Here is a 23574-nt window from a genome sequence, read left to right as displayed (position 1 = left end):
CATCAGTTACATTGGGCTACGTTACTTTTAGTTGTGGTAATTTAAGTATATTTAATATCTACTTCTGTACTTTAACTTAGAGGTTCAGTAGAATTTTGAAAACAAAGCTTTGACTTCTAATGGAACATTTTTTTACATTGTAGTATTGGTACTTAAGAAAGGGATCTTAGAGATTACAATGAATGCCGTGTACCATGACATTTGGCCTTTATGGTGTTGACAGTGTTTACTGGCTCATCTTGTTCTAAATCAAGTTCAGTTGTTGCCAGGAAGCCTGAGGCTGTTTAACCAGTTCCTTCCTGAGCAGGCAACAGGACTCGGTCCGGCTGTCAGTGCAGATGGATGGAGATTAAAGGTGAATCAGTAACATTCAGCCGCTCTGTGTCACTTACAAGAACAGTGGTGTATGTTTCCCTGATACTTCTTACTTCCTTCAACTTCACGATGAATCTATGGAAGAAGCTGTGTCACTATTTGAAATGTGTGCAGGGTTCTTCCCAGCAGGATATAAAGCACTTTAATTTAGCTCCACCTCGTCCATAGACAACATTTAAATTGTGGTGGCAGCCACAGGTTGACGGTGAGTGTCCTGTTTTTTTTCTCCTTTTTATCAGTTATTCTGCTTTTTCCTTGGTTGTCTGTTCCCTGCCTGCCTCCCTGTGTTTCCTCCCCTGTGTGTGCTCTCTCTCCCTCTGCTCCTGAGCCCAGCCAACGACCAGACACCTGCTCCTCATGCTCTGTTGACGGATCAATCGACACCAGTCCCGTCGGTGGTCCGGCCAACCTCGCACCAAGGTCCTCAGCCCAGAAGCCTCGTCCCTGACTCCCCCTGCTGCTGTCTCGAGGGGTTGTCACGCCCTGTTCCCCGGCCTCTGGCTGCCCACCTGAACTCCCTGGTCCCCCAGCTCTGCTCTCTGGCACCCAGTCTGGCCCTATGTCCTCAGTTCAGCCCTGCCCATTCGCCTGACCCTTCCCAGTCCTGAAACCCTCTCTGAATTCCCTGTGTTCCGTTTTGGACCCTGGACCCCCACCAGCCGGACCCCCAGTGCGATTTCCTCCCCCGATGTTCGTCTGCCAAGCCCCGCCTAGTCCAGTGGGAAGGTGGCGGCCAGGCTGACGGTGAGTGTCCTGTTTTTTTTCTCATTTTTATCAGTTATTCTGCTTTTTCCTTGGTTTCCTGTTCCCTGCCTGCCTCCCTGTGTTTTCTCCCCTGTGTGCTCTCTCTCTCCCTCTGCTCCTGAGCCCAGCCAACTACCTGCACCTACATCTCATCAGTCACCTCGTCAGACTGCCACACCTGCCAGTAATCACCTCATCGCTGCCTGTATTTCAACCCCGGTTCTCCACACCATCCTCGCTTGATCGTCGTTGCTCCCAACCTGGTGCCAACCTCAAGCTCAGGTTTAAATAACCTTTGTTTTCCAGCCCCCGGTTATTCCTCGCACTAACCCTGTCTTTCTGTCTGCTTTCCTCCCAGGTTCACTCACCCTCGTCCTCCATCCAGTCGGCTGGGTTCTTCCTCCGGTCCCCTCCTCCTCAGACTTCCCTCACGGCGTCCTCCCAGTCCTTCCTTGCCTCCCCAGTGTTCCCCAACTCCCTGGTCCCAGTCCCGTCGGTTTCCCTGTGCCAGTGTTTCCCCGGCATCCACCTCTCCCTCCACTCCAGTCCCTCAACCCCCTTTTCCCTCAATAAACCTCCTTCGCTCTGAGCGCTGTATTTGGGTCCTCTCTGTCCCCACACCACACCACTCGTAACATAAATGTTGCTTACAGATTAACACCTCAATCATAACAACTCAAAAATATAATGTATATTTTAATAGAGAAGGGATAATTCTGAATAATGAGTACTTTTACTTTTCATACTTTAAGTGAAGTACTAATCGTATATAATAGTACACTACTATTACTAATTCTGCATATTAATGAAAAGAGGAGGGTTCTCCTTCAACAGCTGTGTAAATCCGACAAACGTAACACCAAACATGATGTTGCCGAGTTTCAGTTGATTTCTAATCAAAAACCACCTTAAAGGTGGAAATAAGTCATATGTGTCACACCTGTAAGGTGAGAGGAGGTCAGCTGGCATTCACAGAGAATCAAATTCATTCACTTCAACCAGACTATGCAGAGATGTAGAATGTTGCCAGGTGAGATTCATGAATCTCGGTCTGTTGAAGTCTGCCAGCCTTGTTTCTGTTTTCTAGAGGGGTAGTCTGAGACTTGGACACTTTAAAGTAGCTCAATGCCAAATTCCTCGTCCTTGGCTCTTTATTTTAACAAACTGGAAGATCCAGGACTAGGTGGAGAGATTATATCTCCACACTGGCCTGGGAACGCCTCGGGATCTCCCAGTCAGAGCTGGTTAATGTGGCTCGGGAAAGAGAAGTTTGGGGTCCCCTGCTGGAGCTGCTGCCCCCGCGACCCGATTCCGGATAAGCGGATGAAGATGGCTGGATGGATGGAAAAACATGTCAAGATTAACTGATGTTTAAATTGATCAACACGAGCACTGAAGCACTAACTTAATTGTTTGAACTCTTGTAGTGGTTTAAAACGTAGTGGAAGAGGTGTGTAGATTATTCAGGCTATTAAAGTAAAAGTAATAATCTGTCATTCAAAATGCTAATAAATCTACCTACAGTATCTGCAGTAAAAGTACCAGTTCTGCAGTCAAATGTCTCCTGTGGCTGATATCTGATTGTATCTGGCATTAGATTGTTAATACTGATGCATCAGTGTTAAAGCAGCATACTGTTCATTTTACAGTCCGCTAGTTTAACTACTTTATATACAGTCTAGTTTAGTCCAGTGGTTTCAAACCTAGGAGTCGGGCCCCTCCAAAGAATCACCAGATAAATCTGAGGGGCACTGAGATGATTAATGGGAGAGGAAAGAAGAAAAACAAAGTGCTGATAAACAAATCTGTTTTTGGACTTTTCTTGATGGTGGATAATTTGACCTCTTTGGTCCTCAAAAGTTAGTCAAATTTAACAATGTGAAACGTTTAGAGAGGAAATGTCTGGTGGAACTCGTGACAAGGAGAAACAACTACATACTACTACTAGATACAGATTTTTGTAAGGGGTCACAAGATAAAAAGGTTTAATCTGTAATTACACAGTGTATTTTTTAAATCCTAAACTAAAGAAGTTAGTAGTTACTACAGGTGTTGAATACATGCAGTACATATGGAGTACAACTATAAGTGGCATGAAATGGAAATACTAAAGTAAAGTACCCCAATATTGTACTACACAGTACTATATAGTAGTAGTGTCGTGTTAAATGTGGGCTGCTTAGTTTAGAGACGCTGAAATGTTGCATATGAAATGCTGCGAAACAGGTGATAGGTGTTGGGCGTGTCATTGGACAGGTTTGTTTATGTTGGAGGTTGTAAGTGAGAGAGAGAGAGAGAGAGAGAGAGAGAGAGAGAGAGAGAGAGAGAGAGAGAGAGAGAGGGAGAGAGAGAGAGACAGGGAGGGGAAAAGAAGGTTATTTATGCCGGTGCAGATCTGATCATATGTACATACAGTTATGGCTTTGTACAAAGTGATCTGTGTGGTGACTCTGCTGACTCTCCTGACACAAGGTAAGAACCCTCCTCTCTGCACACACCTGAGTTAATCATGTTTAAGATCCAATGATCGCTGTATGAGGAGGAAGTAGAATCGTTTAATTAAGTAAAAGTAGTTGTTAAGAGGAAAAAGTATCACAAATCTGTAACAATAAAACATAGTAAACCGAAGTGCTCGGTGGATCCTGTCCCACTGAATCAAATCATCATAATTAGGAGAGTCTCTAAAAGTCATTGTGCCACTCATTAAGTTTTGGGGAGGAAAGGATTTTTAGACGGCAAAAACAACCAGATAGATTTACGTAATGTTTAAAAAGAAATATGTATAAATGCATAAAAGTAAAAAAACTTTAAGTTGTGAAGAAGTGTTCTTCTTCCCCTTTTGTGCCTTCTTTAATTAATTTCAGAGAAGTTTGGCATAGATTCATTTGATTGCAGAAACTAACTTAATGGTACAAACACATTCAGTCAATCCAAGAAAGTCCATTCATTTTGCAACTTAAAGCCACCTTAGAAAATATATTTGACATGAAGGTGACATGTGCACGGGATGAGTCACTGTAATGCCTATAGTTGTGTAATTTGATCCTTAATAAAACCTTCTTATTCTCTTCAGTCTGTCCTTGAAGTAAGAGTAAGCATGCAAATTAAGAAATATTGGTGGATTGTATTTTAGCCATTTAAGGGAACCTGATAGATCACAGCAACTTTAACCTGTTTTAAGGAATATTTGAGGTCACTGCACCAACACAGTGTGATTACAGATTTAGGGAAAGTTCTACAGACATCACATTCCAACAGACTGACCAGCTGGTTTAAGGGTTTAATGTCTTGTCAAGGTGCTCTGCGGTGTTCAGTAGGCAGAGACGACAGTCATGTTCAATTTATTCTATTAAATTATATCAATTTAACTATTAAAGATGGAAAATATAAACCTGCCATCCTAATCAACCAACGCTGATTACCAACACACAGGAAATAAATCCTCACAACATTAAACCATATTTCATAATAAACTCTGCTAAAAAAGAAACGCACACATCCAAACAACATAAAGCAGACTGAGATTACAATGAACTAAAATCCCAGTTTACGTCCTCTATATAAAGTTGAAGTTGTGCTGTTGTTTTCCCTCTGGGATAAAATGCTGCTCATTGATCTTTGAGTAGAATCAAAAACCTTCCGGGCACCAGCTGCCTTCACTAACTTTTAGTCCCTTACATTACAGAGTGCTGTCAGGTCAGTCTTTCCTAAAGGCTTTGTTTATAAGTAAACACAAAACCAGTCCAGGGCCACAATGTGTGTGTGTGTGTGTGTGTGTGTGTGTGTGTCCAAATACCTACTCTAAGACTGCAAAATTCACGATGGACCATACAGATAAAAACAAGCTACAAGGTTAATTTATTTGTCACAATACAATGAAATTCAGTTTGTAACTCCTTTCTGCTACGTAGCAGACAGTAAGGATGCCTCGATGACTTTAATGTAGACAAACCTGCTCTTACTGTTAAAAGTACCATTCAGGTCCCACAGATTAGTATAAATATTCTAGAATTGAAATCTTTAAGACAAAATGAAAATAATATACATATTTAGAGACAAAACAATCAGGTTTCGATAGCTAAGACAGTTCTGCACAGTTCTTTTATAAATGACACACATTAAATCATCAAAGCCAATTAATAATAATCAGAATTAATCCGTGAACTGGCTTTTGGGGGGAATTAGTTGTTTTTTTTAGACAGTGATGAGATGAGAGGAAATAAGGGAAGAGAGGTGACGGATTACATGCAACAATCTGGATTAAAAACAGATGATTCTGGCTGGCTTCACTTTCCCTCTTGGTACTCAGGTGCGTTTGTCCGATGATGTGTTCACTTACTGTTGCACATTGGGAAGTGCATTTGAATGGTGATGAGTTCACCACATCGTGGCGATGCAGACTGTGATTGGTCGACTTGATAGAATTGCAAATCCTCCAAGCCCCCAGGAAGTGCATTCTACTAGTTGCTAAATCATTTCCCTGTAGACTTTCACTCTGGAAGAAGCAGCTGTAAAACAGTGGATGAACTTTTTTTGAGTCACAACCGCCGCAACGTGACTCAGAATTTGATCCATTCAGTCAGATAACATTTGGAAAGTCTAGAAGAGCTGCACCGTTAAACCTTAAGTTAGCCCACCGGTCAAAGTCAACACAGGGGAACATAGAAACCCATCGCCGTCTGGCGTTTTGGCAGTGGAATTGCAGAGACATCAACACACAAGTATAAATGCTCACGACGGCGTGGCTACATGCGTACACTCGACATAGAATCGGCCTTAAGGAGGAGGACGGACAGACAGATGGGTCAAACGCAGACTTTCACTCAGCAGGAAGACCAAGTCAACACATTTAGAGCTTTAAATAAAAAGCGTTACTGACTTATGTCTTGTAAATTCAGTCACATGATTTACACGGCTTACGTAACGTATTTTAACCCAAACCATGATCTTTTCCTAAACCTTACAAAACTATTTCACAGCTTAACCATGTGTTGAGCGTCACGTGACTTATGATACTTTCCAGCGGTGATCTCATTTTGGGAGTTACTGATAATCAACCTATGATGTTGTTTAGGTATTAGGACACGTTAAACAGTTAAACTCTGCCAGTCAGTGATCCTTAGATTTCCTGTCAGGCCTGAGATACCTGTCAGGACAGATTCAGGCAGAGTGCTGCATCTGCAGACATTCCTAAGCACCTGAATATACTAAAACGTGTGAGTGTCCCTTTAAATAGTGTGACAGCTTTTGGTCAAAGAAGAAGAAATGATGAGCCACAAAGTTCTTGACATTTCTGACATTCATGGAGACAGAAAATAAATGTTACATTTCAGAGTCCTCTCACCTAATGTTAGTATAATGACAAGTAACATTTACATTTGGATTTTGAAGTGATGGTCAGACAAAACAAGACATTTGAAGTCACTTTGGGCAAATCATTTTCCTGTCTGTTAGCTGAGCACGGGGCTAAAAGTCTGTCAATTATCAAAAATCTTGTGTTTGAATCAGTTTAATAATAAATGTTTCAGATGATCAGAAATTTCAGCCATGGAGACATCACTAAATATAAATACAAAGTTGTTGTTTCAAAAGTGTTTTTTGTTTGTTTTCTATTTTCAGAGTCTCACTCACAAATAGATGGTAAGTCAAAGTTTCTATGCTCATGTTTTACTCCCTGTACTTGTACTCCTCTGTCATTTGGGACATTTTAAACATGTTTTTGGGACGTAAACATTTTGTTCATAGTTTCATTATTGTTAGTATTTGCTGTAAACCCCGGATCTCTTACCCTGTGTCTTTATTGTCTCTCTCCTCAGTGTGTGGTCAGCCTAAGCTCAACACCAAGATTGTTGGAGGACAGGTGGCCTCTGAAGGCAGCTGGCCCTGGCAGGCCAGTCTGCAAACCTCTACAGGGTTCCACTTCTGTGGAGGATCCCTCATTAACAATCTATGGGTGCTGACTGCTGCTCACTGCTTCGCAAGGTAAGCAGTGAGGGTAGGGCTGCAACAAAAGACAACATGCCATGCAGTGGAATAAACAGCCTGTCTAATGGTGGTTCCCAACTGAGGGTCAGATAAATCCGAAGGGACTCGATATGATCGAGAGTTAAACATTAACTACCAGTCAGGGGAATGGTTCTTGAAAATCTGGTCAGAAAAAACAAACATGTTAACCCCAAAGGCTACATTGTCGTCAGACAATAATTATCTTCTATTTTATTTTCATGGCTGATGGGTTCAGAGATTGCCTTCAACTTACCAAGTTGTGCTCATTAATGAATCGTGCCATCCAATTAAAATAGTTATTATAATATAATTATTAATTACATGTGTATTTGTTACCTCTCCCTAGACCACACATTTTGGCTGTAATATCTTTGACATGTACACTGGCAGTGCTAAAATTAAAAAAATCATCTTTAGTTTTCTGGAGGTCTCCATCGCAACATAGACAAAGATCATGGACTGTATGTCCAGACTGCAGGGGAAATTATTTATTGGAGGGAAAAACTTCTGAGGTCCTGAAAAAGTATTTTGAGCACATAAACAACTAAGTTGAGGGAATGATTTATAATATAATGATGTTACAAACAACTAACCTAAGGTAAGGTAACCAGGTAAGCGCTGGGAGATAACTGTTGTTGTGATTTGGCGCTATATAAATAAAATCGAATTGAATTGAATTAACCTGTGCGGATTATATCTACTTGTTGCCACATCAATCAATCTACATACAAATTAGACTACACATGGACTTAAGGGTCAAGTGAGTAAGTTCTATTGACATCTAGTGGTGAGGTTTGTGAAACCGCCCCCACCCCCCCCTTTCCAAGGAGAGCAAACGGTGGCCGACACAGGACAAAAAGTGTTGTAGCCAGTAAAGAAATTAGGTTTCTTTAGATAGACACAGTATATTAAGAATTTTTATTAACTTAATTGTTCTGTAAAATCTGATTTTATTGCGAATAATATTGTTAATTGTTCATCAAACAACAGCCACATCAAGAAATGACGCGCTACATGATGTCTGATACTCTTGTAATACATTATTTTACTGTAATGATTGAACATTTTGCTACATCTTAGGAGAGTTGGCTCATCTGGACTAACATGCCAAAGCAAATGAACAACATCTCTAAAACTATTACACCCGGTGCAAGTATGACCACTGACAGATAACAGGAAAATGTAAGCCTAAATCTTTCTGCAACACAGTCTGTTATCAACCATATCATTCATGACATATACAAATGCATTGTCTGGTGAGAATCAAGGCTCCTCTCCACTTTAAGTAATCTGCAAATCTTACCAAAATGAATATGAATGATAGCTTGTGGTAAAAACGGTGCAACATTTAAGATTTTTAATGGGCATTTACCATGTGAATTATCAAAATACACATTTGTGTGCACAGCAACGAACCAATACTAACAAATATGTTTGATTTTTGTACTGCAAATAACCATTATTGGTCACTTGATTGGCACACCGTCTTGTTATTGTAATGCTGTTGGCGGTAAACAAAAAAAGGGCCATGAAATGTGAAGTTTAGCTGTTAATCTGAACTTTCATGCTGTACAGTTGTGTTGCCAATAATACTTATCAGCTGTTTGTCTCACGAACGTAGCGGCATATTTCTGTCCACTTTGCAGAGACACAGTGATGGAGAATAGATATAAAATGAATCCAACTGTTTCAAAGTGAAACATGTTACTTCTCTGTGTGATTATGGTCAGCTTCTGGCTAAAGCTCTCAAACAACAGTTTTTGTTTGCATTGCTTGGACAAACTTAATTACCTGTCCAGCAGAAAACAGGTGCTTTGCAAACACTTGTCCCGCATCAAGACCTTCCATCTGGGAAAATCCACATGGATTAAATCCCTGATTTCTTCTGTCATCTGTCCCGACTTCGTTTGGCTTCATCGTGTTTTCACTTGTTTGACAACGAAGATCCACAGGCTCGTGCTAAATAATGAGTTTCTCCAAATTTCACTTCTCTTCCCTTCTTCTAATAAACCAGATGACTACTAAGAGACTGTGTTTATTTATTTAATTATTATTATTATTATTATGTGCTCTTCTTCTTCTTTGTATGCATTCAACATAGTGATGAACGTCTAAACTGCCGGAATTATACAAGAAGAAGAATAACGTGTCGAAACGCGCATTGTTTGTCCGTTTTCAGCTACTGTAGAAACATGGAACATGTTGACCTCAATGTAAGACGGTTCATTATGTAAGGTCTTAATACACCACTGAAAACATAGTTATGGATCTAATATTGCATTTCTGTCAATAGATCCTCAGAAATATTACACAGTATTACACAGTTCTGCTTCTCATGTCTTTGCATTGTTTTGTTTCTCTTCTGATCACCTCAGCAAAGTCACAGACCCAAAGACTGTGACTGTGGTTCTGGGTCTCCAGAGTCTACAGGGATCAAACACCAATAAAGTGTCTCAGACAGTATCACAGATCATCATTCATCCCAGCTATACCTCTGGAACTGAAGAAAATGACATCTGCCTGCTGAAGCTCTCCTCACCGGTGACATTTAACACCTTCATCCTGCCCGTCTGTCTGGCAGCCCCAGGCAGCACCTTCTACAAGGGGACTGTCTCCTGGGTCACCGGCTGGGGCACCATTGGATCTGGAGGTGGGTCAGAAAGGACCTGGAGCACATTGACTACAATGGCAACAACTGTGTTTTCTCAAATATTTCAATGTGAAAATGCTCCTTTACCAAGCGGAGCAACCAAACTTTACTGAAACTAACTGTCTGTAGGGATACTTTTACCTTATCTGTCTGTGACATTAGCAAACACACAGTCTTGTAAATAGGTTTGTATTTTTTAAATTACACCCTACAACACAAAAGTGTTGGACAGAACTAACAACATAAAGTTAACTGATCTTTTCTTGGCGCTTTCGTGGTAAGCAGTTTGATCTGATGATGGTGTCAGAAGAAAGCTCATTAAACTGTGAGTTTTCTTTAAACATGGAAAAGTTATTATAGCATAACAGTTTCAAACCAAGTCACACTGTGTGTATCCTTTATTTGTAGCAAATGCGTATTCTTCATCAAAAAAATTTGTAGAGCAGATATCTAAATATTTATCTATGTATTGTTTACATCCATGTTTGGCTGCTAGCACATTTCTTCTTCTGCCTTTGTTGGTGCATTTCTACACTAGTTTTTGACTTACTGCTAGAGGTTGATCGATACGGGTTTTTCAGTGACCAATGCGAATATTTAGAGAGCGGTGCGGTCAGTGGCCGATATCTAATGCCATCATAATGTTTCTTTGTACTTGTTTTGCATCTGATAAAATACAACAACAACAACAAATAATAATAATAATAATAATAATAAATGAGACAAAATTGCTGAACCTTAAAAGAAAATGTATTTAACACTCAAGTACAAGGTCAGTATTTGGTTAAAAACTAAAATTAAACGAAAAAAAGTCTTGTATAATTCCATTATTCCTGCAGAGTACAATCTAATATACACGTTATCTCAGCCAGTAACGTGTTGTTTGTAGAAGGAATTTTTATTAATGAAAGAAACAGAAACACACATGGGGTTCTGCTGTAGATTTCAGTGTGTGGCTGGTGTTTAAAGGAGAGTAGGGTACAGTTTGTCAGAAGTGATGTAATTCTGCTGCAGTATTCTTTATAATATAACTATATATACTTAATGCAAGCCAGTAATCTTGTTAGATAGAGCTGCTGTCATTTACAAGAAACGTGTTAACATTTAGAAAAGACGATGGTGACTGAGGACATTTAGGCAAATGTTAATAGCAATGTGCCTGAGAGTTATGGTACGGGGTTTCACCACCTTCCCAAAACTGTCGTGTAGTGTTGTTGTACTCGAGACCAGTCTTAAGACCTTTTTGATGTTCTTGGTCTGGTCTCGGTCTTGTCTCGGTCTCGGACATTGACTTTATTTCAAGACCATAACTTTGTGAATATCAATAAATTGCTTTTGCATTGTCTGATTTGTTAACATCTTAACTTTGATTGAAAGTAAAACGTATTGCTGAAAATGCAACCAATAACCCTAATTAAACGTGTTGTTACCGTTATCGACTGTCACCCCTCTCTACGATGCTTTCAGCTCTTAGTGTTTGTATGTGGGTGTTTTAATGGGAATGTGGATCTTTCAGATTAATTTGTGAAGTAACTATGATCTCGTTCCACATTTTATTGCGTGCCATGCAATGCAGGGAACTGGTCTTGTTCTTGATTCAGTCTCGCCCTCCCTTGGTCTTGGTCTCGACTGCTCTCAGCCCCTAAAAGTCTTGGTCTTGTCTCGGTCTTGATAAACTTTGGTCTTGGTCTCGACTTTGTCTCGGTGTGGCCGGTCTTGTCTACAACACTACTGTCGTGAACTACATTTTAGTGGACAGACTTCATTACAAGCGACATAACTAATCTAAGCAATCAAACACATTAAAAAATAATGACTTTATTCACCCACATTGCACAGCCTGCTCATGTCATCTGACAAATGACAACTATGTGATGGATCAAAGATTCTGGCCAAATGGGTGAGCGCTTACATCGTTCCACAGCAGCCACACTGACAAGGCTGCCTGCAGATGTGCCGGTAGACATTCTTTACTTAAATCGGCCTTGTGAGCACAGGCATCGGCCAAGGACAATTATTTTGAAATGCCTGATAATCAGCCCAACTTTCCTCGTCCCTAATCCGACCCACGTCCTTGTCCTGTGCACCGTACAAACAACATGAGGTGCGTTTGACTTCATGCGGCGCTTCGCAGCGCTGACTTAATGTGATGCATGCTGGACTTAAAATAAGGCATGCGAAATTTATCTGACATTTGCCAGCGCTGCAAAACTTCACCATGTCACATGACATTAAAACCTTGTGGTACCAAGGCGACCACACTTATTTTTCTCCGGCCGCACAAAGCTGGAACCACCTTTTGACTGTTCTCGCGGTGAGATCAGTCGCTCACAGTAAGCTCATGCAGGTAGAATGTTTCCGATTTGGCGACGCAGTTTTAATACTCTGCCTCTGCAGTCGCCAGCAGCTCATGTTTGACTATCAACTCGGCGAAAGTCAGCCGCAGTCATCTCGAACGCACATGGTCTTCTTTGTAAAATTGTGTTACTATGGGTAAAAAATTCCACAGGGTACCTTTCAAATCAAAAGGGTTCCTTTATGTGAAGAGCATGAATGTGCACATTTTGTCTCGATAGTGGCAAGGGGTGTCAAATGAAATATCCACAGCAAATTTCTGGTGAGAGATGTCTTTTTACAACCTTTAGGCGTGACGTAAACTGCTTAAATAACTTTAACAGCACCAGAACATCAATAATAGCATTGATTTTACTTGAATCTAGTGTTAGTCCCTAATGTTGAGAGTACTTGAGGTGTGCCACAGACCAACTGATGTAGTAATTACACAGTTTTGTGTAAAACCATTTTAAACCACATTTCACCACTTGTGCTGTTCACTAAACTGAATTTGTGTCTCTGCAGTGCCCCTTCCATCCCCAGGAAACCTGATGGAGGTGCAGATTCCGGTTGTGGGGAACAGACAGTGTAACTGTAACTACGGAGTGGGCAGGATCACAGACAACATGATGTGCGCCGGGTTAAGTGCTGGAGGGAAGGACTCCTGTCAGGTGATTAGTTTTACACCTGTGTTTGTGTCAGATTCCACTTTTTGCAAAGATTCCTTCTGCTAAATGTTTGTCTCTTTAAAGGGGGATTCAGGAGGTCCGATGGTGAGCAAGCAGGGCGGTCGCTGGATCCAGGAGGGAGTCGTCAGTTTTGGAAGAGGCTGTGCCCTGCCTAATTTCCCAGGAGTCTACACAAGAGTGTCCCAGTATCAGTCGTGGATCAACAGCCAGATCACCAGCAACCAGCCAGGCTTCCTCATCTTCACGTCCACTGGGACTGACAGTGACCTCAGTGTCACCTGTCCTGGCCTGCCACCACCTCCAACAACTCTCGCTCCAACAACCACAGCCCCACGTAAGTGCCTGACATGCCCAGGCTTTGTAAACACAGATTTTCAACCCTACCTTTCCCTTTAGAAAGCTTAACAATATGATATTTTTCATATATATTCTTCATCAGCTTGTTGCAGCTCTTTATTAAAGCTGTTGGATGTTCACACTAAAAGAAATGGCTGCACTATTCCTCTAGCTGAAATATCCCAGAGGTTTTGTGTATAATTTTGTCCAAATGTCTCCAAAGATTCTGCCAGTTCTCTTCTTTATAATTTAAAACAAAATTATGTTGGTTTAAAAAAAGTTTAACTAAACAAGTGATGTGATGGTGAAAATGTGATGGTGGGTCGACAGTATCTGGACTGAGATGATAAGGCTTTATGTTTAAAAAAAATACTTATCTACCTGCTACTATCTCCTTTTCTCTCCAGCTGTGGTCTGTGGCCAAGCCCCTCTGAATTCACGTATTCTGGGAGGAAGCACGTTGGCGACAGCTGGTGTTTGGCCATGGATGGCGAGCCTACGGAACAATGGAAGTCATGTGTGTGGTGGGACTCTGGTGGCTTTGGACTTCGTGTTGAGCGACGCCAACTGCTTCTCAAGGTGAGAAACCTGGAGTGATGTCCTGGATGGCATGAAGTCTGTTTAATGTTTGAGTCAGAGACAAGAATCTACAGCAGCTCTGTGAGGCTGTACTACACAGCTGTGCCCAATGATATAACATGTTGATGTTTAGCAGGCATAATGTTTACTATGTTCACCATTTTAGTATAGCATGTTAGCAAGGTAGCATTTGCCAAGTAGCACTAAACAAGAAGTAGCCTACAGCTGAGGCTGATCAGAATTGGAAATTCTTGTTTTACAGTTGCACACATTGCACATCAAGGCAAAAAGAAATAATAATAATAATAATCAAAATTTGGTAAGTAAAGAAATATATAAAGTTAAATAATATAAATATAAAATGTAAAGAAAAAATATAAAGGTGTATGGATATGTACAAGATTTACACTATTAACAGAATTATAACAATGAACATAGTGAATAAATAGAAGCAGAATTCAAACAGAGACTATTACACATTGAATCTTAAAACATATAATATTGCACAGAATGTGAAGTATTGCACTATATAGTCCAGTATAACAATAACTAAGGGTCTGTGTGTCAGGCAATTTGAGGGAGGAGTTAAAGAGTTTGAACGCAGCAGGCAGGAATGACTTCCTGTGGCGCTCTGTGGTGCATTTCTTTCAAAACATGCTGTATTGTTTGAATGCAGACATTCATTTTCATTCTTTTTAAAATGGTATGGAGAATGTATTGACTGGAAAAAGCACTGGCAGATGACCCAAAAGCATAGAACAGTTGTTTACCTAACAGGCATAGGTTCAGTACACAGGAGATCTGTCCGATCTGGGCAAATAAAATAGGGGAAGAAACTATAAACCCGAACCCAGCAAATCATAGATCAACGTTACACAGGACAATTGTTGGGACACTTGACACTAAGCTGACGCTCTGTTTTGGGCTTTGCGTCCATTTCATCTTCTGATGTCGTTTAACACTACTCCATACATTTTTAGTTGGATTCACATCACTTGATCGATCACCGCATTTCATCAGTCCAACTCTTTGCAGCAGCAGTTTAGTGACTGACTCCATAATAGTTTAAGTTTTATTGTTGTCTGTTTGGACTAAACACTCATGAATGATCAGCCTTATGATAAATTATGGGAAAAGTGTTTCTCGCTGACAGACACACTCTACAACTCTCTCTGACTTTAATTGTCTTCATAATAAAAGTTAATGGTAGAAATAACAGAAAAGAAAAATCTAGTTGTTTGTGGTCCTTTTGCTGTTCAGTCTTCAATTGTATGAAACTGCAGTGATGACAAGATATATCAAAATAGGCTGATCATTTGAAGTGTCCAATCAATAACAGATATATAAGTAGGGAGCATGTCGGTTAGTAAAAGATTTCCATGAGGGCTGGTCTTGTGTAGTGGAGCACAAATAAGATATATTTTCTCCCGTTTAAGAGAAACTACAGTGAGCAGCAGTCTTTCGAAACATGGTGTTGTTACAGATTGACGTATTCAGTAGAAAGCAGTGGGCAACCCATGTTTACATCTGATTGTCATGCGAATTTTGAGCAAACTTTTGAAATGTTGCAAAAAAAAAAAAAAAAAAAAAAAGAATCAGGTGCGCTTCACTCAACTGGTTTGGAGCGGAAAAAACAGGCTAGCGTAGTTACGTCAGAAGTTGAAGTTACACTTAGCTGTAATAAACAAGAACTATGGGTTGCACACTAAACTAGTCGCAAGTCTATGCATGGACCTGAGGACCATGGATCTGAGACAAATGAAGAAAGGTCAAGTTGCTACTAGCCATGCTACATCAGAACTTGTTCCCATCTCCGATTTAGCACATTCAGTTTTTTCAAAAAAGACAAAAAGCAAGCGTAAAAAGATTTTTGCTAAGTTTTTTTAAATTTTGCCATTACCATCAACCTTTTCTTATGCCATACTTCAAAATGCAAATACAAAATGTTGATGGAAACATGGCTGCAGACAAGAAGTCAGACATTGTTGAGATAGTAATGCTGTTGGTTTGAGTCTGACCAGCAGCTGAATCTGTAAAGGTTCAGTCCTTGTTTTAAACCAACCAGAGATTTTAAAGGTTTGATCCCTCTTCAGTCCTCATTCAGTTCATTTTATCTCCCACAGTTCACCCATACCGTCTGAATGGACTGTCGTTTTGGGTCGTTTGAATCAGAATGGATCCAACCTCTTTGAGGTGACACTGAAAGTGACAAATATCACTCTGAGCAAACTCACTGGGTCTAATGTAGCAGTGCTGCGTCTGGCAACCAGACCCACCCTGTCCAACCACATCCAGCCCATCTGCCTGGACAACGGACAAACCTTCACTGTGGGCTCGACGTGCTGGGCTGCTGGCTGGAGCGCCGGGCAAGGAGGGGGTGAGTCCATAACACAGTCTGACACAGTAATTCTAACTCTGCACCATTTCACCTCTTTGGAATAAACATTGAGGCATTTGCTTATTGGTTTTGGCCATGACAAATTATTAAAGTAGTATGCCCCTTTAGTTTAGATTCCTGCCATCTGGACCTGATTCAGATGATCCACTTTAAATAATTCTCATTTTCCTATTTTTTTCCAACTTTAGTTGAACAAGTTCTGCAGGAGTTCCAGACCTCGGTGGTAAACTGTGGAAATGCATCAACGAGTGACAGCATTTGTACAAGCTCTTTCACACTAGGGCAGGTGAGTAATGAGAGCAGGAGATATAATACTGTATCTTTCGGTTTTATCAAGGTGTTTGTGGATCCTTTAAACTTGGGTTTATTCTTAACCTTGTAAACAACTGTTGAGAAAACAATCTCAAAACAAGCTCTGTTTAGTTGTACAATTAGTACTTAAAATTCACCAAATATTAGAGAAGTATCAAACTTCTCATTAAGTGAACTCAAGTAACTCTCAGCAAGTGAAAAAAAACATGTCACTTATATCTTCCTTTCAGGCTTAAGGAAGTATTGTCTGTATAACACATTTGGTGAAACTAAGAAAAAAACAACACTATTTTCTGTAGTTTCACATAAAGTTGGACTTATACATACATACATTGAACATATCTGTTTTTCTTGTTTGTTCAGGGTGATGCTGGCGGTCCAGTGATGTGTAAGCAGGGCGGCTCTTGGTTCCAGGCAGCAGTGTTGTCAGTTGAAAACAACAGCACCAGTCAAACACGAGCAGATCCAGTGATGGTCTTCACCAAAGTGAGCAGCTTTCAGACCTTCCTGGCTCAGACAGTGGGGACGTTCTTATCTCCAGCCTCCACCAGCACCACCACCACCACCACCAGCAACAACAGCACAGCTGCCAACAATACTCTCACCACCAGCGGGGGCGCTCCTGCTCACTCCACTTTGTTCATCCTCCATCTCCTCATCTTCTCTGTGTGTCTCCACCTCTTGTCATAGATGCGATGAGCACAAATTAATGTCAACAACCTTAAATTAGAGAGCTAGTGTAGGCTTAAAGCTGCGCTAACTACTCTATGACTTGATTCTGCCTCTGTTGGTGACGGCTAGAGATCAGAGAAGAGATTGTGGACGCCCTCTGCTTTCAGTCTAAAATGAAGGGTGTAAAATAAATGCAAATGAATTGTTCAAGCAGTACTGAACAAATGTATGTATATGTAGTAAGCAGTATTCCAGCAGGTAATGGTATTTGAAGCTATAAGGATATCTGCACCTATTTTTTTAAGTGTTTTTCTATTTGATACAATGATAAAATATGTAAAAATTTAATCTAATCTATTGTTTTTTACTAACTGATGATTATTTTCATGAACGAGTCTTGGATGGAATTCCAAAGTGCAACTCATTACGTTACTGCAAAAAAATGGATCCAGATATTATGCACATGATACAATTATGATTGCACAAATGGATTTAAAAAAAAACTTGAAGGAGGATATTTTAGAGGTTTGAGGAACAGTGATTGAACAGTGAACAGTGAGGAACAACTATCTGTCCATCATCTACCTCATATTATTAGCACTACTGTACCATATTGTACATTTCTATCTGAATTTAGCACGTAGCATTTGCTCTAAAAATAATGAAGCTGTACTGTACATTAATAATTATTTTGAAAGACTTTTTTGAATAATACCTTACTTTTAAATTAAGTGAAAATTCTTTTATGCTTGGAGCAATGTGTGTTTTCAGTTTTATTTCTGAAAAGCAGCACGTCATAAGATGTTCTGGTTAATATCTACAAAATTAAATACACAGAAAATGTATCTGTGTGTGTCTGTGTGTTTGCTGTTTCCCTATTACATCGCCTGCAGTTATACAGTTGAACTTACAAAGCATGAATGCAGCAGCTACATACACTCAGTTGCTAGTTTATTAGATCCACCTGTTCTAATGGGTCAAATGTAGACATCAGGGATAGGACCAAAATGCAGGACAGGCAGAACAGATTCAGTCTAAAGTATTTATTAAAAATTAAATAAAGGGGTGTAATAGGCTTATGTGGTGATGAGGCAGGCAAGTGTCAAAAGCCAGATAAACAGTCCAAAGCACACGTAAATAATCCAAAAGTCCAAAAATCAGTCCTACAAGTCAGGCAGGGGTAGAAGACATGAGGAAACACTTGACCAGTGATGAAGAAGAAGACTAGAAATGAGAGGAAATGACTGATATATAGAAAGAAGTGATTAATAAGACACAAACTAATCAGGGAGGAGGAAACAATAGAAAGTTGTAAAACACAAAGAGCAAGAAGTGAGGTGAATGGAACAGGACAAGAGGTTGGTAAGAAAGTAAAAACAGAATGAATGAATAAAAGGCTCAAGGAAAAAACAATGTAATATAGTGAAATGAAATGAATTAAAAAGAGAAATGAGAGGTAAAGAAATGTAAGCCAACAAAGAGACAAAAAGACAGCAACCGATGTAAAAGCACTTACACTAACATTACCGATGAGTACGTTATCTAGTAAGTTTGCTAACATCAACTCAAGATTTATAGCTAGCAGCTAAACCTCTGTCTGTGTAACATCTGGCAAATTTTGCTCAAGTTGACAACTTTGCTAACACACTAAGCATGTGGTATTTGTCTAGACAAAGTGCTTCACGTGTTCATGCTGCTTCACGCATTCTTGGACAGCAGTTGTGCTGCAGTGAAGCCAATTCCAATTCACAGTGGTCAGAGAACACGACATTGAGTGTCCGTCTAAAACACTCCCAGACTTTAGAGAGTTGAAGTCAGGGCCTTGTAGCTGCAGCTTGTCTGGTGGAATCCCTGCTTCACTGGATACAGTGAACGTAACAACCTATTTTTGGAAGTAATTCGACAAATACATACATGTATATAGTACAGTTTCGATTGTTTACACACATTTTCTGAAAGAATGCCTCATATTCTCAGAACACTACACACAAATCAAAAAACACAATGGGCAAAACCCCTCAATTCTCCTGCAAAATGAATCTTTACATTCAAAACATTATTTCTTCTCAAAATGGTATTTTGTTTTCAAATGACACACACAAAGCATATGAATAGACATCTGTAGGAACCAGTTGATCACTGATGTGCTCAATTTAAAACACTATGATGAATGGAAAACACTTCTCCATCAATCATAATGACTTAAGCCTTTTTTTCCCCCAGTGTTACACTTACTACAGACAGTACATACAGTGTGTTGTAAAATATTTGAGACTATTGTTTTTATACTCAGAACACACAAATAGACAGTAACAAATATATTTTATTTGCCCCACAAAAACAATGTACACAGTGTACATCCCATTCCCAACCAACACAAAGTTGCACATACACTACATACCAAAAAGAATTTACTGTACACAGTTACAGTAAAAAAAAAAACTAAAACTAAAAACAAACTATGCTGCATCCTCTCTTCTGTTGCGGTCTGACCACAGCACCTCATCCACATCACCAGCAATGTTTTCCCTGGCCAAGCAGCGGGGGAAATATCGCCTAGCATGGCGATTCCAGCCATGAAAAGCATCAGCTGCTATATCTCCACATGCATCCTCCATAGCTTGGAGAAGAGGTATACGCGTTTGTGGATTTCAGTGATACACTTTCCATCTCCAGGCAGAAAAAAATCCTCAATAGGATTGAGGAATGGAGAATATGGAGGGAGATAAACAACTAAAAAGTGTGGGTGGGCAGTGAACCAGTTACGAACCAGAGCAGCCCAGTGGAAACTTACGTTGTCCCAAATGACAACGTATCAGAGCTGCTCTGGGCCGTCTACCTGATCTGATGAGTGTGTTGTGTAGTGTGTCCAGGAATGTGATCAGATGGGCGGTGTTGTAGGGGCCAAGGGTAGCATGGTGATGGATGACGCCGTGGTGGGTAATCGCTGCACACAGTGTGATGTTCCCTCCACGCAGGCCGATGACATTCCTTCCCCTCCTTCGTCTTTTTGTGACGTTGAACCCAACGTCATCAATGAAGATGAACTGGTGCTCCACTGCAGCCACCTCTAGCTCAAGGACTCTCTGAAACACACATGACAATATCAGAAATAGACATGGAGTGGTCACTATTGTGAAGCACAATTATTATGATTACAATATTGAAATATGTATAATTTACTGTATACAGTGTTGAGAGTATGCATCAATTGTGGGACTCACTTGCACATAGTTATGTCGCAATTCTTTGACTCTCTGAATTGCGTTCAAATGGCACACTGTAGACCTGATTCATCCTCAGATTATTTCTGCGCAAGACACGGTCCAGCGTTGATAAGCTTACCCTATCTCATTATTTTCTATTATTCTACTTTGTATTTGCCGTAATGTTATGGTGTTATTTTCTAGGACCATGTTCATGACTGCAGTTTCCTGTTCAGGAGACAGAAGACGTTCCTGACCACCTCGCGTTGGTAATCTTTCAGTTGCAATTGCTTAACTGAATCTTTGGTTTGTAAAAACATAGGTGCTTGTACTGATTTTCTGAAAAGTGTATACTTGTATACTACAGTTTGTAAAGAAAGTCACCGTATCTCCAGCTGTTAAGCTAGCGCATGCTAAGCCATTAATGCATGGCAATGTTAAATATCCCATAGACAGAGTCTGTCTTAAAAATTTTAGCATCCCAACGGGCACTCGTGTTTGTTATCAAGAAAATATATTCTTGGGACAAATACCTAAATTTATTGTAGTAGGATTTGTAGATCATGAGGTATTTACAGGTAGTTGCGCATAATCCATTTACATTTAACCATTATGATATAGAGTTTTTATGTTTATAAGTTGACGGCCAACAATATCCTTCAAAACCCTTTCAGCCCAACTTTACCAGAGGGAATGCCATCAGGGAGTATCACCAACTGTACTCGGCAACTGGAAAGAATTTTCAAAACAACGCTATGGCCATAACCCGCAACGAATTTTGTAATGGATATATTCTGTTCTGTTTTAACCTGAGCCCTGATGAAGGATGCGGAGACCACATGTCGCTCATTAAAAACGGTAGTGTTAGATTAGAGGCTCGTTTCAGAAATCCGCTTCAATGTACAATAAATGCGGTCATTTGCGCTACATATGATTCAATAATTGAGATATCATCAAGAAGATAGGTTCTCATTGACTTTTTCTAACTTTAACAAACGATAGTATGAATACGAGTACTTGATAAGGTAGTAAAGCAAGGCATCTTTCTTGGAGTATTTGCTAGTGACCAACTTCCTAAATCCATTATTAAAAAGAGACCTGCCAAACACAGACCCCTCCCACCTGGGAGGACAACACTGGGTTGCTATCTATATTGACAAGCAGGGTGTGGGATCATTCTTTGACAGTTATGGGAACTCTCCGGTATACTCACATTTTCCTGAATCCTTTTCTGTCTTTCTCAACAGTAATTAAGTCCAAGCAACATTCTGTTAGACAAGGGCAAGATCTGGATTCTGTAGTGTGCGGTCAGCATTGTGTGTTTTTCCTTTACCATATGGATAGAGGATTATCTTATGACAATGTAATGACTAAATATATTAAATTGTCATGCAGTGATTTTATGGTGTGCAAATTTGTGAAAAAAACACGACCCTCAGTTGCATGTGGTCAAAATAATTATGCAGAATGTAACCAGTGTGTCCAAGTATCAGATTCTTTTAAATGTGGATAATAATATTAGAAGCTGTGTGTCATTCATTATCAAAATGATTAATAGATTGAAACGTGTACAACAATGTTTTTTGTTATTCTAGTGATATAAATAAAAACACTTTGAAATGATAAAGTTATGTCTGTATGTATTTATTTAAAACCAATAACAATATACAATTAAAAAGTTATCCAATCACTCAATTGCATTTCAGGAGATACAAATGGACTTGTTTCATTGTTTGCTAATCAATGCCCTCTGGTAACAAGAGGGGTAGATGGTGGTCCAGTAATGAGAGGAGAAGATTCTCCAGAAGTCTTTCCCTTAAACTCGTCAATTTTTCTTTTGACCTGTTGATTTGGCACAACTGATAAAAGGTATATTCAATATAGCCAACGATTGCAGATATTCATCCCAACCTGTAGGTCTCTGGCTGTCAGACACAGAACAGAGAAGCAGTCACTCCTCTTATCAAATCATACACGAGACCCTTTAATAACATTACTGTAAAACACAAACTCCTTACGTTCAGTCCATGCAGATATGTTTTTTGAGGAGGACATTTTATCTAAAATATGCTGAGCTTTATTCCTGCTGTTTTTTGGCATGTTTTTTAAAATTTCTTCAAAAGCAAAGGATCTTCCTTCTTGATTCTTCCGCACTAAAGAGTGAAAATCCTCAGCGACCGGCATAGACAAAGTTAGTGTGTTCTGGTCTTTTTCTCCTTGTTTTATCATGGTGAGAAATCTCTGCAATGCGATGGAATATTTTTTTGCTTTTTCATGAAGATCTTCAGTCCTTTGATCTAGAATGTCTTTAATAGTACGATCCAAATCATTTTCAACAGTTTCTTGAATAGACTTGTGTGCCGGAGGTCTTCTTAAAAGATCAAGCTGTTGTTTAGGTACCAGAAACATGTGCATGCTCCATAGTCATCTTAAGTTTGTCTTGAACCAAGACTCGTTATAAAAGGCACAGCGATACTTAGGAGGGGGAGAAGAAAACCGCCAGACTGTTTAAGCAGTGTCTTCTTTTTCTTTGAAGCACAAACCTTTTTATTGGCGAGCAGTCTAATCCCCACCTTCTTCTTTTTAAATTTTTGATACTGTCTTATTTAAAGGAATTTTACCTTTTAAACCATTGTAAGCTATTTCACATAATGATACCAAAAGATTTGGTGATGCAGATTTAATAATATTCACTCTCTGAGATGGAGATGCTCCGTGCAAAGTTTGCAAGAAAGACAGGTTACCTTTAATGCGATCAGACATGTTTATTTACTTTATCTTAGGCACATACACAACAGGCAGGTCTGAAAGCAAGTCAGTTCTGAGTCTGAAATCATCAGGTGTCTTAGCTTTAAAATTAATCATCAAATAACCGTAAGGAACACTTGTGGCATCGTCGAAACAATCCGTAAAAAAATAAATCTTCCCAGGAAACAACTGCCTCCTGAACCCAAACTGGAACCTGGTTCCACAGGAGAGGAGCTTGATAGCTGAACGCTCTGGCTCCTAGTCTACTTTTGGAGACTCTAGGAACCACAAGTAACCCTGCATTCTGGGAGCGCAGTGCTCTGGTGGGGTAGTAAGGTACTATGAGCTCTTTAAGATAAGATGGTGCCTGACCATTAAGAGCTTTGTAGGTAAGAAGAATGATTTTAAATTCTATTCTGGATTTTACTGGAAGCCAATGCAGAGAAGCTAAGACAGGAGAAATATGATCTCTTTTCCTGGTTCCTGTCAGAACACGTGCTGCAGCATTCTGGATCAGCTGAAGAG

The 23574-nt window shown here is 39.9% G+C and overlaps 1 protein-coding gene across 1 annotated transcript; it reads left to right on the top strand.

Moving 5' to 3' along the window:
* Window positions 1–3536: 3536 nt before the first annotated feature.
* Window positions 3537–17940, top strand: LOC123961915 (polyserase-2-like). The gene is made up of 10 exons (XM_046037715.1): window positions 3537–3591; window positions 6201–6227; window positions 6936–7101; window positions 9501–9775; window positions 12635–12780; window positions 12862–13132; window positions 13542–13713; window positions 15837–16090; window positions 16300–16397; window positions 16787–17940. Exons 1-10 carry the CDS (start codon window positions 3537–3539, stop codon window positions 17111–17113), a joined length of 1791 nt encoding a protein of 596 aa, XP_045893671.1. The 3' UTR covers window positions 17114–17940.
* The last annotated feature ends 5634 nt before the right edge of the window (window positions 17941–23574 follow it).

The sequence above is a fragment of the Micropterus dolomieu genome, linkage group LG02 (assembly GCF_021292245.1).
Source record: "Micropterus dolomieu isolate WLL.071019.BEF.003 ecotype Adirondacks linkage group LG02, ASM2129224v1, whole genome shotgun sequence".
Lineage (NCBI taxonomy): Eukaryota > Metazoa > Chordata > Actinopteri > Centrarchiformes > Centrarchidae > Micropterus > Micropterus dolomieu.
This window is presented reverse-complemented; position numbering and strand designations above follow the sequence as displayed.